Genomic DNA, 13,977 nt, shown 5'->3' on the forward strand with positions numbered 1-13,977 from the left:
AAATTGAGCTTGTGTCTTTATATGCCCTGTTTGTGAACAGAATTCCCACTCACCTGAAGAAGGGGCTTAAGGCTCCGAAAGCTTGTGGCTTTTGCTACCAAATAAACCTGTTGGACTTTAACCTGGTGTGTTGTTAAACTTCTTACTGTGTTTACCCCAGTCCAATGCCGGCATCTCCACATTATGACTCTGTCACCAGGGAGGCAACACGTCATCCTTGAGTCTATTTGGGAGGAAACTCACGCAGACACGGGAAAACATGCAGACTCCGCACAGACAGTGACCCAAACCGGGAATCAAACCCAGGTCCCTGGTGCTGTGAGACACGATGTTAGCAAGCCACAATGGGAGACAAACCAGAGGCTGATTAGTCAAGCACGGAGAAATAGATTAGCATTCAGATACAGTGCTAACCACTGTGCCACCGGGTGCAATCACTTTGGGGTTGTACTACAGGCCTCCCAACAACCAGCAGGAGATAGATGAACAGACATGTGGGCAGGTTATGGAAAAATGTAAAAATAACAGGGCTGTTGTGGTGAGTGATTTTAAATTCCCCTATATTGATTGGGTTTCCCTTAGTGCCAGGGGCTTGGATGGGGGCAAATTTGTGGAACCAATATGTAAATAGTGCAACTAGGGAAAGGGCCATCCTGGGCATGGTATTGGGGAATGAGCCTGGCCAGGTGATCAAAATTTCAGAGTGGGAGCATTTTGAGAACAGTGACCATTATTCTGTAAGTTTTAAGTTACTTATGGATAAGGGTAAGAGTAGTCCTCGGGTGAAAGTGCTAAATTGGTGGAATGCTAACTACGACGATATTAAGCAGGAACTGGGAAATGTAGATTGGGTTCGGCTGTTTGAAGGTAAATCCACATTTGTCATGTGGAATCTTTTAAAGACCAGTTGATTAGAGTTCAGGACCAGCATGTTCCTGTGAAAATGAAGGATAAGGATGGTCAGATTCAGGAACCTTGGATGGCAAGAGAAATTGTGAGCTTAGTCAAAAAGAAAAAGGAGGCCTACGTAAGGTTTAGGAAACTGAAGACAGACTCCCAGCCCTTGAAGAATATAAAGAAAACAGGCAAGAACTTAAATAAAGAGTTAGGAGGTCTAAAGGGGCCATAAAATGTTCCTGACGAGCAGGAGTAAGGAAAATCCCAAGGTGTTTATACATGTATAAGGAGCAAGAGGGTAGCAAGGAAAAGGAGGGAATTTATTTGTGGAGCCACAGGAATTGGGTGAGGTCCTTTGCATTGGTATTCACAAAGGAAGACATAGTGGATGGTGAGTCTAGAGAGGGGTATGTTGATATTCTAGGGCATGTTGATATTTTAAAGCGTCAGGTGTCTTGAAAAACATTAAAGGAGACAAGCCTCAGGACCTGATGGGATCTATCCCAGAAAACTGAGGGAGGGAATTGGTGAGGCCTTGTACGAAATCTTTGTATCCTCTTTAGTCACAGGAGAGGCCCCAGAGGACTGCAGGATAGCCAATGGTGTTCCTTTGTTTAACAAGAGCAACAGTGATAATTCGGGAAATTGCAGACCCATGGGGCTTGCATCAGTGGAGGGAAATTATTGGAGAAGATTCTTAAGGAACGGATTTACTCACTTTTGGAAAAATGTGGACTTATTAACGATAGGCAGCATGGCTTTGTGGAGGGGAGGCCGTGTCTCACAAACCTGATTGAATTTTTTTGAGGAAGTGACAGATGATTGAGGGCAGGGCAGTGGATGTTGTCTACATGAACTTTTGCAAGGCCTTTGACAAAGTCCCTCACAGCAGGCTGATACAGAAGGTGGAGTCACATGGGATCCGCAGTGAGCTGGTAAGAAGAGTAGTGGTGGAAGGGTATGTTTCTGATTTTTAAAAATATATATATATTATATATTGGAGGAGAATGTAGGTGATCTGATTAGTAAGTTTGCAGACAATACAAAGATTGGGGGAGCTGCAAATAGTGAGAAGGGTTGCCAGAGAATACAGCAGGATATAGATAGGCAGATAGATAGGATATAGATAGACTTGGGCAGAGAAATGGCAGATGGAATTTAATCTGGACAAATGTGAGGTGATCCATTTTGGAAGATCTAATGCAGGAGGGAAGTATACAGTAAATGGCAGAACCTTTTAGAAGCATTAACATCAGACAAATCTAGGCGTACAAATCCACATTTCCCTGAAAGTAGCAACACAAGTGGATAAGGTGGTCAAGAAGGCGTATGGCACACTTGCCTTTATCAGTTGGGGCATAGAGTATAAAAATTGACGAGCCATTTTGCAGCTGTATTGAACTTTATTTAGGCCACATTTGGAATATTACATACAGTTCTGGTCGTCACATGACCAGAATGATGTGGAAGCTTTGGAGAGGGTACAGAAAAGGTTTACTAGGATGTCTGGTTTGGAGGGCATTAGCTATGAGGAGAGATTGGACAAACTTGGTTTGTTTTCACTTGAAAGTTGGAGGCTAAGGGATGACCTGATAGAAGTTTAAAAAATTATGAGAGGCATGGATAGTCATAGTCTTTTTCTCAGGGTAGATATGTCAATTACTAAGGTAAAAGGGGGAAAGTTTAAAGGAGATTTAGACCATTTAGAAAGATGCAGATTAATCCGGGATAGTCAGCACAGATTCGTGAAGGGCAAGTCGTGCCTCACAAATTTGATATAATTTTTTGAGGAGGTAACTAAGTGTGTTGATGAAGGTAGGGCAGTTGATGTCATATACATGGATTTTAGTAAGGTGTTTGATAAGGTCCCCCATGGTCGGCTTATGATTAAAGTAAGGAGGTGTGGGATAGAGGGAAAGTTGGCCGATTGGATAGGTAACTGGCTATCTGATCGAAGACAGAGGGTGGTGGTGGATGGAAATTTTTCAGACTGGAGGCAGGTTGCTAGCGGAGTGCCACAGGGATCAGTGCTTGGTCCTCTGCTCTGTGATTTTTATTAATGACTTCGAGGAGGGGGCTGAAGGGTGGATCAGTAAATTTGTTGATGAGACCAAGATTAGTGGAGTAGTGGATGAGGTGGAGGGCTGTTGTAGGCTGCAAAGAGACATAGATAGGATGCAAAGCTGGGCAGAAAAATGGCAGATGGAGTTTAACCCTGATAAATGTGAGGTGATTCATTTTAGTAGGGCTAATTTAAATGTGGATTAAATGTGGGGCAAAGGTAGGGTTCTGAAGACTGTGGAGGAACAGGGAGATCTTGGGGTCCATATCCACAGATCTCCGAAGGTTGCCACTCAAGTGGACAGAGCCGTGAAGAAGGCCTATAGTGTGTTAGCTTTTATTAACAGGGGGTTGGAGTTTAAGAGCCGTGGGGTTATGCTGCAACTGGACCTTGGTGAGACCACATTTGGAATATTGTGTGCAGTTCTGGTCACCTCACTATAAGAAGGATGTGGAAGTGCTGGAAAGAGTGCAGAGGAGATTTACCAGGATGCTGCCTGGTTTGGAGGGTAGGTCTTATGAGGAAAGGTTGAGGGAGCTAGGGCTGTTCTCTCTGGAGCGGAGGAGGCTGAGGGGAGACTTAATAAAGGTTTATAAAATGATGAAGGGGATAGATAGAGTGAACGTTCAAAGACTATTTCCTCGGGTGGATGGAGGTATTACAAGGGGCATAACTATAGGGTTCTTTTTTTTATATTACATATTTTTTATATGAGCATATTACAGCGGTGCAGAGGGAGGACAATTCAGAGGGGTCGTGTAACGAGTCACTCTGGGTGGAGCTTAGAAACAGGAAAGGCGCAGTCACTATGTTGGGGGTGTACTACAGGCCCCCCAACAGCCCAAGGGAAGTGGAAGAATGGATATGTCAGGAGATACTGGATAGGTGCAGGAAAAATAGGGTTGTTGTAGTGGGAGACTTCAATTTCCCTGGTATAGACTGGAAATCGCTGAGGGCAGGGACTCTGGATGGGGAGGAATTTGTAAAATGTGTACAGGAGGGTTCGTTGGAACAATATGTAGACAGCCCGACTAGAGAGGGGGCTATACTGGACCTGGTACTGGGGAATGAGCCCGGTCAGGTCTTCAAAGTTTTGGTAGGGGAACATGTGGCAAATAGTGAGCACAATTCTGTTAGCTTTAGGATAGTGATGGAAAAGGATGAGTGGTGTCCCAAGGGTAAGGTGTTGGATTGGGGGAAGGCTAACTTTAGTGGGATCAGGCAGAAATTGGCAGCTCTTGATTGGGAGAGGCTGTTTGAGGGTAAATCCACATCTGGTATGTGGCAGTCTTTTAAGGAACAGTTGTTAGGGCTACAGGACAAGCATGTGCCTGTAAAAAAGAAGGATAGGAAGGGTAGGATTAGAGAACCGTGGATAACCAGGGAAATTGAGGGACTGGTCAAAAAGAAAAGAGAGGCGTATGTTAGGTCCAAGCAGCTAAAAACGGAGGGAGCTCTGGAGGAGTACAAAGAAAGTAGGAAAGTACTCAAACGGGGAATTAGAAGAGCAAAAAGGGGTCACGAAATGTTCTTGGCAGACAGGATTAAGGAGAATCCCAAGGCATTTTATTCATACGTTAGGAACAAAAGGGTTGTTAGGGAAAAAATCGGACCTCTCAGGGACAAAAGTGGGGACTTATGCTTGGAGCCAAAGAAGTAGGGGAGATCCTAAATGAATACTTTGCGTTGGTATTCACAAAGGAGAGGGATGTGTTGACTGGGAGTGTCTCGGAGGGGAGTGTTGAACCGTTGGAGAAAATCTCCATTACAAAGGAGGAAGTGTTAGGTTTGTTAGAGAATATAAAGACTGACAAATCCCCAGGGCCTGATGGAATCTATCCAAGGCTGCTCAGGGAGACGAGAGGTGAAATCGTTGGGCCTCTGACGCAAATCTTTGTCTCGTCACTGGACACAGGTGAGGTCCCAGAGGATTGGAGGATAGCTAATGTGGTCCCGTTATTTAAGAAGGGTAGGAAGGATAACCCGGGTAATTATAGGCCGGTGAGCTTGACGTCCGTGGTGGGGAAGTTGTTGGAGAAGATTCTTAGAGATAGGATGTATGCGCATTTAGAAAGGAATAAACTCATTAACGATAGTCAGCATGGTTTTGTGAGAGGGAGGTCATGCCTCACTAACCTGGTGGTGTTTTTTGAAGAAGTGACCAGAATGGTTGACGAAGGAAGGGCCGTGGATGTTGTCTATATGGACTTTAGTAAAGCGTTTGACAAAGTCCCTCATGGTAGGCTAGTGAAAAAGGTTGGATCTCATGGGATAAAGGGGGAGGTGGCTAGATGGGTGGAGAACTGGCTTGGTCATAGAAGACAGAGGGTGGTAGTGGAAGGGTCTTTTTCCGGCTGGAGGCCTGTGACTAGTGGTGTTCCGCAGGGCTCTGTATTGGGACCTCTGCTGTTTGTGATTTATATAAATGATCTGGAAGAGGGAGTAACTGGGGTGATCAGTAAGTTTGCGGACGACACAAAACTGGCAGGACTTGCAGAGAGTGAGGAACATTGTCAGAGGCTACAGAAGGATATAGATAGGCTGGAAATTTGGGCAAAGAAATGGCAGATGGAGTTCAATCCTGATAAATGCGAAGTGATGCATTTTGGTGGGAATAATGTAGGGAGGAGCTACACGATAAATGGAAGAACCATAAAGGGTGTAGAGACGCAGAGGGACCTGGATGTGCAAGTCCACAGATCTTTGAAGGTGACGTCACAGGTGGAGAAGGTGGTGAAGAAGGCATATGGCATGCTTGCCTTTATAGGACGGGGCATAGAGTATAAAAGTTGGGGTCTGATGTTGCAGATGTATAGAACGTTGGTTCGGCCGCATTTGGAATACTGCGTCCAGTTCTGGTCGCCACACTACCAGAAGGACGTGGAGGCTTTGGAGAGAGTACAGAGGAGGTTTACCAGGATGTTGCCTGGTATGGAGGGGCTTGGTTATGAGGAGAGATTGGGGAAACTGGGGTTGTTCTCCTTGGAAAGACGGAGGATGAGGGGAGACTTAATAGAGGTGTATAAAATTATGAAAGGCATAGATAGGGTGAACGGTGGGAAGCTTTTCCCCGGGTCGGTGGTGACATTCACGAGGGGTCATAGGTTCAAGGTGAAGGGGGGGAGGTTTAACACAGATATCAGAAGGACATATTTCACACAGAGGGTCGTGGGGGCCTGGAATGTGTTGCCGGGCAAGGTGGTGGAGGCGGACACACTGGGAACGTTTAAGACTTATCTAGACAGCTATATGAACGGAGTGGGAATGGAGGGATACAAAAGAGTGGTCTAGTTTGGACCAGGGAGCGGCGCGGGCTAATTGTTCTTTGTTTCTCGTTTCAAGGCTTCATTCTATGATCATCTTGCTGGTGCCAGTACAGAGCGAGACTGCGGATAGTTGGGAACCTGTCTCGGGGGCAGGGAATTCAGATGGTGTTCGTAAAGCAGAAGTGGAAATGAATAGGGTTGGGAAGCATTTTTCTGATCAGGGCCAATGTGATCTCCTGGACTCGTTTCGATCGCCACAGGGGGTCAGAGAGGAATTTCCCAGATTTTTTTTTTCCCATATTGGCCCTGGGGTTTTCACTCTGGGTTTTCGCCTCTCCCTGGAGATCACATGGTCTGGAATGGGGGGGTGGGGGTGAGTTAATAGGTTGTGATGAACAAAGCATCGTAGCTGTGAGGGACAGCTCGGTGGATAGGATATTAGGATGTAGATAGGCTGGAAAATTGGGCGGGGATCCTGGATTCCGGATTCAATCCTGGACCGGGGAGCGGCGCGGGCTTGGAGGGCCGAAGGGCCTGTTCCTGTGCTGTATTGTTCTTTGTTCTTTGTTTGTTCTTTGGTTCGTGGTGGGAGATATAGGAAGGATATCAGAGGTAGGTTCTTTACGCAGAGCGTGGTTGGGATGTGGAATGGACTACCTGCAGTGATAGTGGAGTCAGACACTTTAGGAACATTTAAGCGGTTATTGGATAGGCACATGGAGCACACCAGGATGATAGGGAGTGGGATAGCTTGATCTTGGTTTCAGATAAAGCTCAGCACAACATCGTGGGCCGAAGGGCCTGTTCTGTGCTGTACTGTTCTATGTTCTATGTTCTATGTGATGTGAGAGGCAAGTTATTTTGCACAGAGGGCAGTAAGTGCATTACCAGAGAAAGTGGTAGAAGCAGATACAATCACAATGTTTAAGAGGCATTTTGACAGATACATGAATAGGCAGGGGATAGAGGGATACGGACTGTGTTTAGGCAAAAGTCTTTAGTTTAGAAAGGCGTCATGTGTGGGCGCAGGCTTGGTGGGCCGTCGGGTCTATTTCTGTGCTGTACTGTTCTTTGTTCTTTAATTCTTTCCCAACCTTCTCCACAACAAATTTTGAATAGAATGTATTTCATTGGCTTGGTTTTACGCTGGATGTTTGTTGCTGATTGGTATCTTCTATTACCTTCCCAGTGAATGAACAATTACACATTTGGTCAATTAACTTAATAGATGATTATTGAAACAAATTATTTGTTGCCTGACTGATGTGGTTCTTTTGTAATTCTGTAGATATAATTCTTGAATTCCAATAATAGAGTTCTTTTTAAGAATGTGATTTTGGTTATGCTGCATGCAATACAAAAGTAAATGCCCACCATTATCATTTTTTTCAGAACATGGCTCTTGCTTTTATATAGTGTTTTCCATATTCAGAACATTCCAAATGGCATCACAGCCATTGAATTACTGATTGAAGTTTCTTATTGACTGTTTTGTAGTCAAAGCAACATTGATTATACAGTGAGTTTCAAACATGAACTTAATTCAGTTGCTTCATGCATATGAAAACATTAGTAGATGCACATCTGGTGTCCATGCTGATGTGTTTAAAGAAAAGGTGTCTAAATTATCTTGTATTTTAAACAGATTAATGATCCTCGCTCCCTTCATTAAACTTACAGGGCTGATGACATTTATGACAATGCTCATGGTTCAAATCAAGCATTAGAGGGATTCTTCAGTGAGGAAGAACCCATAATGCACACAAAACAAGATAGTGGAACACAGCTTTATACAGAAACTGGTTAGTACTGATGAAACTTGAACTTGTTTTATACTGATGTCTGTCGTGATGCTTTGTTTTTGTTCTTGGTTTGGCAAGACGATGGGAACAGTATGTTCTCAAAGAGCTCAAAGGAAAATGGCATACAAACAAAAGAGATGCTGTCATTTTGTTTTCCTGTATGGTCAAGCAATTTTTGTGGTGTGCTCAATCTTTGATTCCGTTTCTACTGATTGCCAATGACATGGTATGGGTCTGTATGACTCTTGTCTTGATACTGGGCCAATCACCCAACATGGGTGTGCCCTCTATGAAACAGAACATTGAACAGTTTTGCCGTCCTTATACTTCCGTCAAGAAAATATGTATTTCAAGTTTTTAGATTAAAAACATGTTGTACCTTACAAGGTGGTCACATTGCAAAGAAATTTGAGGAATTGCAGTAGATTCCTCTCTGAACCTGCCCTCGTTGAGTTCAGCCACAAATTGGGGAGCCTTTCTAGTATGTTGTATTGAGCGTGGTAACTTCAAATTATATTTGGGATTATGCAGCCATACTTAATAAAGACACAGAGTGAATGGTCACCCCACTGGACTATTTCTGCTGCTTCTAAAAGGAGAATCTGCAACAATTCATAGACCCAGATCATCTTGTCAGCAGCAAAGAAGGTACACCTCCGTTCATTGATTTGAGCTGTTTTCAATGGAGTTGTAACCCCCAATGCGGGTCGGCCTTCTCTTGCCAACGGTGCTTACTCCTCCCTCACATTGCCCCCCTCTCCCACCAACAGTCCTTGCTCTCCATCCCCTCCACGAGTGCTCACCCTCCCTTACCCCCAACAGTGCTCACTCCCAACAGTGTTTCCTCAACTCAACCCCCGACAATGCTCACCTCCTTCCTCACCCCTCGACAATTCTCACCATCTTCCTCACCACCCAACAATACTCACCACCATCCTTGACGATACTCTCTCTGTTCTTCATCTCATTCGACACAATGCTCACCCCACCCGTTCCTCACTACCCTGGCAATGCTTACCCCCTTCTCACTACCCTGGCAATGCTTAGCCCCTTCTCATTACCCTGACAATGCTCACCCCCTTCTTCACCCTCCCTGCTGATGTTCATCCACCACGACAATGCTAACCCCATTCCTCACAGATTTCCACAATGCTTATCCCATTCATCACCCCCTCTGACGGTGTCCACACACTTCCTCACTTTCCTGATAATGCTCACCCCCACCGACAATGCTCACCCTGTTCCTTGCACCCCAAACAAAGCTCACTCCTTTCCCACCCCTACCAACAATGCTCCTCCTGCTCTTTATCCCCTCTGATAGTGTTCAACCATTTCCTCACTACCCTGACAATGCCCACCCTGTTCCTCACAGCCCCCAACAAAGGTCACTCCCTTCTCATCCCCACTACCTGACAATGCACACCCCATTCCAAACCCACTCCAACAATGCTCATCCCCTTCCTAACCACCCTGACAATGCTCATCTCCTTCCTAACCACCCTGACCATGCTCATCCTCTTCCTAATCACCCTGACACTGCTCATCCCCTTCCTAACCACCCTGACCATGCTCATCCTCTTCCTAATCACCCTGACCATGCTCATCTCCTTCCTAACCACCCTGACACTGCTCATCCCCTTCCTAACCACTCTGACCATGCTCATCCTCTTCCTAACCACTCTGACCATGCTCATCCCTTTCCTAACCACTCTGACCATGCTCACCCCTTTCCTAACCACTCTGACCATGCTCATCCCCTTCCTAACCACCCTGACAATGCTCATCCCTTTCCTAACCACCCTGACACTGCTCATCCCTTTCCTAACCACTCTGACCATGCTCATCCCCTTCCTAACCACCCTGACAATGCTCATCCCCTTCCTAACCACCCTGACCATGCTCACCCTTTCATCAACCCCCCCAATTGTTCATCCAATTCCTCACCTCTTCCAAAAATGCTCACCCTCCCTTCCTTGCCCTTTTGATATAGCTCACTCTCATTTCTGACCATGCTCACGCCTTGCTCATCCCACAAATACTCAATCTCACCCGTGACAGTGCTCACTTTCTCTAACCCCCTCCACTCCCCCTATAATGCTCACTCTTCCAATATTGGCCAAAAAGGAGCCGGGGATTCCAGAAAGTGAGTCAGGAGAGGGGATGGACATTATCAGGGGGTGAGAATGGGATGGTGAGCCTAAATGGCGGGTGAACATTGCTTTGTCAGGGATGAACATTGTCAGGATAGAGGGTGAACAGTATGGAGGGGGTTGAAACATTGTCAAGAGGTGGGGCGAATGTTGTTGGGAGGGGGAAAGGTAAACATTGCTGGGATGAGGATGAATATTGAGTTCAAGGGGAGATGAGCATTGCGAGGACTTGTGAACATTGTCGGGTGGGGGTGAACATTGCTGAAAGGTGGCGGTGGATGAACATTGCCAAGAGGCGGCGGCGAGTGAGGGTGAATGTTGTTTGGATGGAGGTGTCAACATTGTCGGTATGGGGGTGAACATTGCTGTCAGGGAGAGGGTAACATTGTTAGAAGGGGGCAGGTGAAAATTGTCAGGACAGGAAGCCAGGATGGGGTGAACATTGTTGCAGTTGCCATTGTGCTTTGACACTCCAGTTGATTTAGATTTATGCTCCGAAGCAGGCTTTATACCTGTCAGGTAAAGCTCTAAGTAAATCTGTGTGAAAGTCAGCATATGTGTAGGGCAAACAGTTCAAATCTCTGTAGCTCTGGCCCTCTGGTCGCACTGTTATAGAGAATCATGCAGCAATCCAGACAGGGTAAAATTGTAATTTTAAAATTCCCGCATGTATACCTCGCGCGTGTTCACATCGGGACTTCATCGGAGTCCCAAGGTGCATCAGTGACTTATGTTGACTCACTGACTCCTAATACCATAAGATTCAGGTCATAAACTTCAATCCCAAAAATAGAACCTGCATGTATAAAGCACCATTCACAATTTCAGGATATTTGAAAGCCCTTGTTACCTTAGTAATGTCGGGAAACTTGGCAGTCAGTTTGCACATTGCTCGCGAAGAGCAATGAGGTAAATGACCAGTAATTTTGTTTGTTGGTGATGTTGGTTTAGAAAATGATATTGGCCAGGATACAGCAAGAACTCTCCTGCTCTTCCTCGAATAGTGACACGAGGGAGAGAAAAGTGGAGTAAACGATTCATCAAATGCATTTCATGTGAATTGATGTGGGCCGGAATTCTCCTCAAAAAATTCTAAGTGTCGAATTTAGTGAAAACTGGAGTAATTTACACTGGATTTTTTAGTGGGAGTTCAGGGAAAAATTTCCCACACTCTGTGCACTGCAGAGGACATTAGCATGTATATCATTAAAAATCAGTGAACAGGGCCTATTCCCGCTGGAGAAGCTGGCAGCATGGGCCACTGCGCATTCGCCGATCTGTCAGCGCTAAGATCGGCACATGCGCAGTAGTCCCACACTACCGCCTCCTGATTGCTGGCCAGCTCGATCGCTGGCCCTCCACCGTTCGTATGCCAGCCTTGAACCACCCCCCGCCCCCAGTCCCAAATTCACTCCCCCAAGGGGCCAAGACTGGCACTGCCAGGTGCCAATGCACAAGGGGTCCTGATTGCGCCTCCACCCACACCCCCCCCCCCCCCCTTCACTCCAGCGGGGTCGGGCCGTTAGTTCCCCATTAGTGGACCACTGTAATCTCCGCTGGAGCAAACCACTCTGGCAGTGGGGGAGATGCTAGCAGGTCTGGAGATTTCAGTCCCGGGCCCGCTAATTATATTTAAATTGTATTAAAATGACCATTTAAATGGTCTTTGCTCCTCTCTGCCGATTTCTGGCATGGAACTGACACTGTCGGATATCCAGCATTGGGAAACGCTATCGGGGCAGGAACGCATGCGTGAACCCTGCGAATCGGCTGAATTGAGAATCTCCTGGCCCGCTGCACTAAAAAATTAGTGCAGCGGGATGGGAGCATTGCCCCCATAATTTGGTATGCGTTCAATATCATCTAAGCCAGTAGATATAGACTGGTGTACTTGGTTTTCTTGCTAAAGATACCTTGGGTTTAAACAATGACAAAATATATGATTTCTGATACTTCTGCCATCTCACATTTTTGCTTATAGATATTTGACTACTTCATCCAAAACATGCTAATTTTGTCTGTCATAGTTGCAAATGTCCCCACATTCATTCCCATACGGTCAGTTTAAGTTGTTACTTTCCATCTTTGGTCTGACCTTGTGATATTAGAGTAGATCGTTATATGCCAGGATTAATATGTAAGAAATATATTTAATTTTGTCACTGTAATTTTTTTAAAAGATCCCTGTCATGAGTTTCTAACCTTGTTCTTGTCTTCAGATGTTACATTACCTTCCGACATAGCTGCCACCAATTTCACTTCAACTTCAGTTCCCTGTACAGATGACATTACAGGATCAAAGAAGAATGGATGCCTTTCGGAATCTTGGGAAGATGCCTGTCTTTTGCCAACTGATATAATGCAAATTTATAATGAGTTAACGTGCATACGGCAACACTTGCAGGTGCTACTTGAATGGCATAATTATGATTGTCAAAACTAGTTTAGTAGTCAGTTGCTTTTAAGCAAATGCTAATTCTAACCATGTCTGGATTAGCCAAAAACTTTACCGGGCATGACTTTCTTTCAGCTTTTGATTCATTACTCTCCCTGCACCCAATTAGCGACTAAAACTTCACTCCCTGGGGCTTAATTTGGAATGATTGGAACAAATGCTCCAAAGCAGAAACTAATTCTTACATTGTAAACACCACTGTACAATTCTTAAAAGTTGTGGGGAAAACTACTTTGCTGCCTTTTGTTACTATGATGCAGTTAACTTGAATGTGGATGTAAATTGTGGTGATAGCAATTCTGTTTGATGAAAACATATGAAGTACGGAACCAAAACCAGAATCTAGTCAGATTATACGAAAGTCGCTCACACTGCATCTCTCAAAATTGAGTGCTTGGGCCTGTTCTTTAACTTAGTTTCTTCAGTATCTATATTCAAAAGTAAGGTTGCATTTGGACTAGCGTAATAACTAATATAACAAGTCAGTTTATGGTTGAGAAATAGTTTCAATAAAAATGGAATGCTGAATTAAAGTAGATATTCAATTACATTTTTAAATAATTTTTCAAAACAGTACAGGCTGAGGGAGAAGGGGTAAAGTATTCTTCCTCATCCCAATTTATTTCCTCTATTCCCAAAATAAAGGACAGATGGTTAATTTGAATGCTTCTCAGGCAAACTGAAATATGTCAATATTGGAAAATGTAAGCATTATAATTAGTGGTAGCTGAGTGAGAGAGACACAGAAAAACACCCAGGAAATGCTAAATTCAATATTTGCAGAAGTCTCAGAGAAACTTAAACTTCTGTTGTCTGTTTGTTTAACTGCCACCCCCGCCCTCCCACTGCCCTGGTCCTTTATGCTGACAGACCCCAGGAATTCATCAGTGAACCAAATGCTATAATTCGTCCTAACATTCTGCCAAACACCAGATCCCCAAATTCCTTCTCCAAAGTGGTGCTAAGACCACAAGATCTCTCGCCATTCTGCCAAACCCCAGCTACCTCCCACAGTGTAGCTAAACTCTAACCTTGCACATCAGTTCTGCAAAACCCTGAGACTGTCCTTCAGTGCAACCAAATCTTAGAATTGACCCCACTCAGCTCAACCCTACCTATTTTTTAGTAGTGTGAAATAGTAATTACCTACTTGCTGATGATACCTATTGAACGTTATCTACGTGTCCGCAACTTTAAAATTATAAGAAAAATACTCCTACATAGAGGAAGAATGGTATATGAAATGAGGGGTACATAATTTCACAGAACAATTGACATTGCAGAATTTGATCCTCAAAGTACCAAGTTTGACATTAAAACAGGCAATGCATTGTTAGCCTTTATA

General features: G+C 44.7%; 1 protein-coding gene across 1 annotated transcript in view; it reads left to right on the forward strand.

Annotated features, from left to right (window-relative positions):
* The window catches only part of LOC144500054 (coiled-coil domain-containing protein 138-like), a 101,609-nt gene that overhangs the window by 41,568 nt on the left and 46,064 nt on the right, over positions 1–13,977 (forward strand). Inside the window, exons 4-5 of the mRNA XM_078222816.1 lie at positions 7,906–8,027; positions 12,397–12,581. Coding sequence (XP_078078942.1) covers positions 7,906–8,027; positions 12,397–12,581 — 307 coding nt within the window. The remainder of the gene's footprint in view (positions 1–7,905; positions 8,028–12,396; positions 12,582–13,977) is intronic.

The sequence above is a fragment of the Mustelus asterias genome, chromosome 10 (genome assembly GCF_964213995.1).
Source record: "Mustelus asterias chromosome 10, sMusAst1.hap1.1, whole genome shotgun sequence".
Classification (NCBI taxonomy): domain Eukaryota; kingdom Metazoa; phylum Chordata; class Chondrichthyes; order Carcharhiniformes; family Triakidae; genus Mustelus; species Mustelus asterias.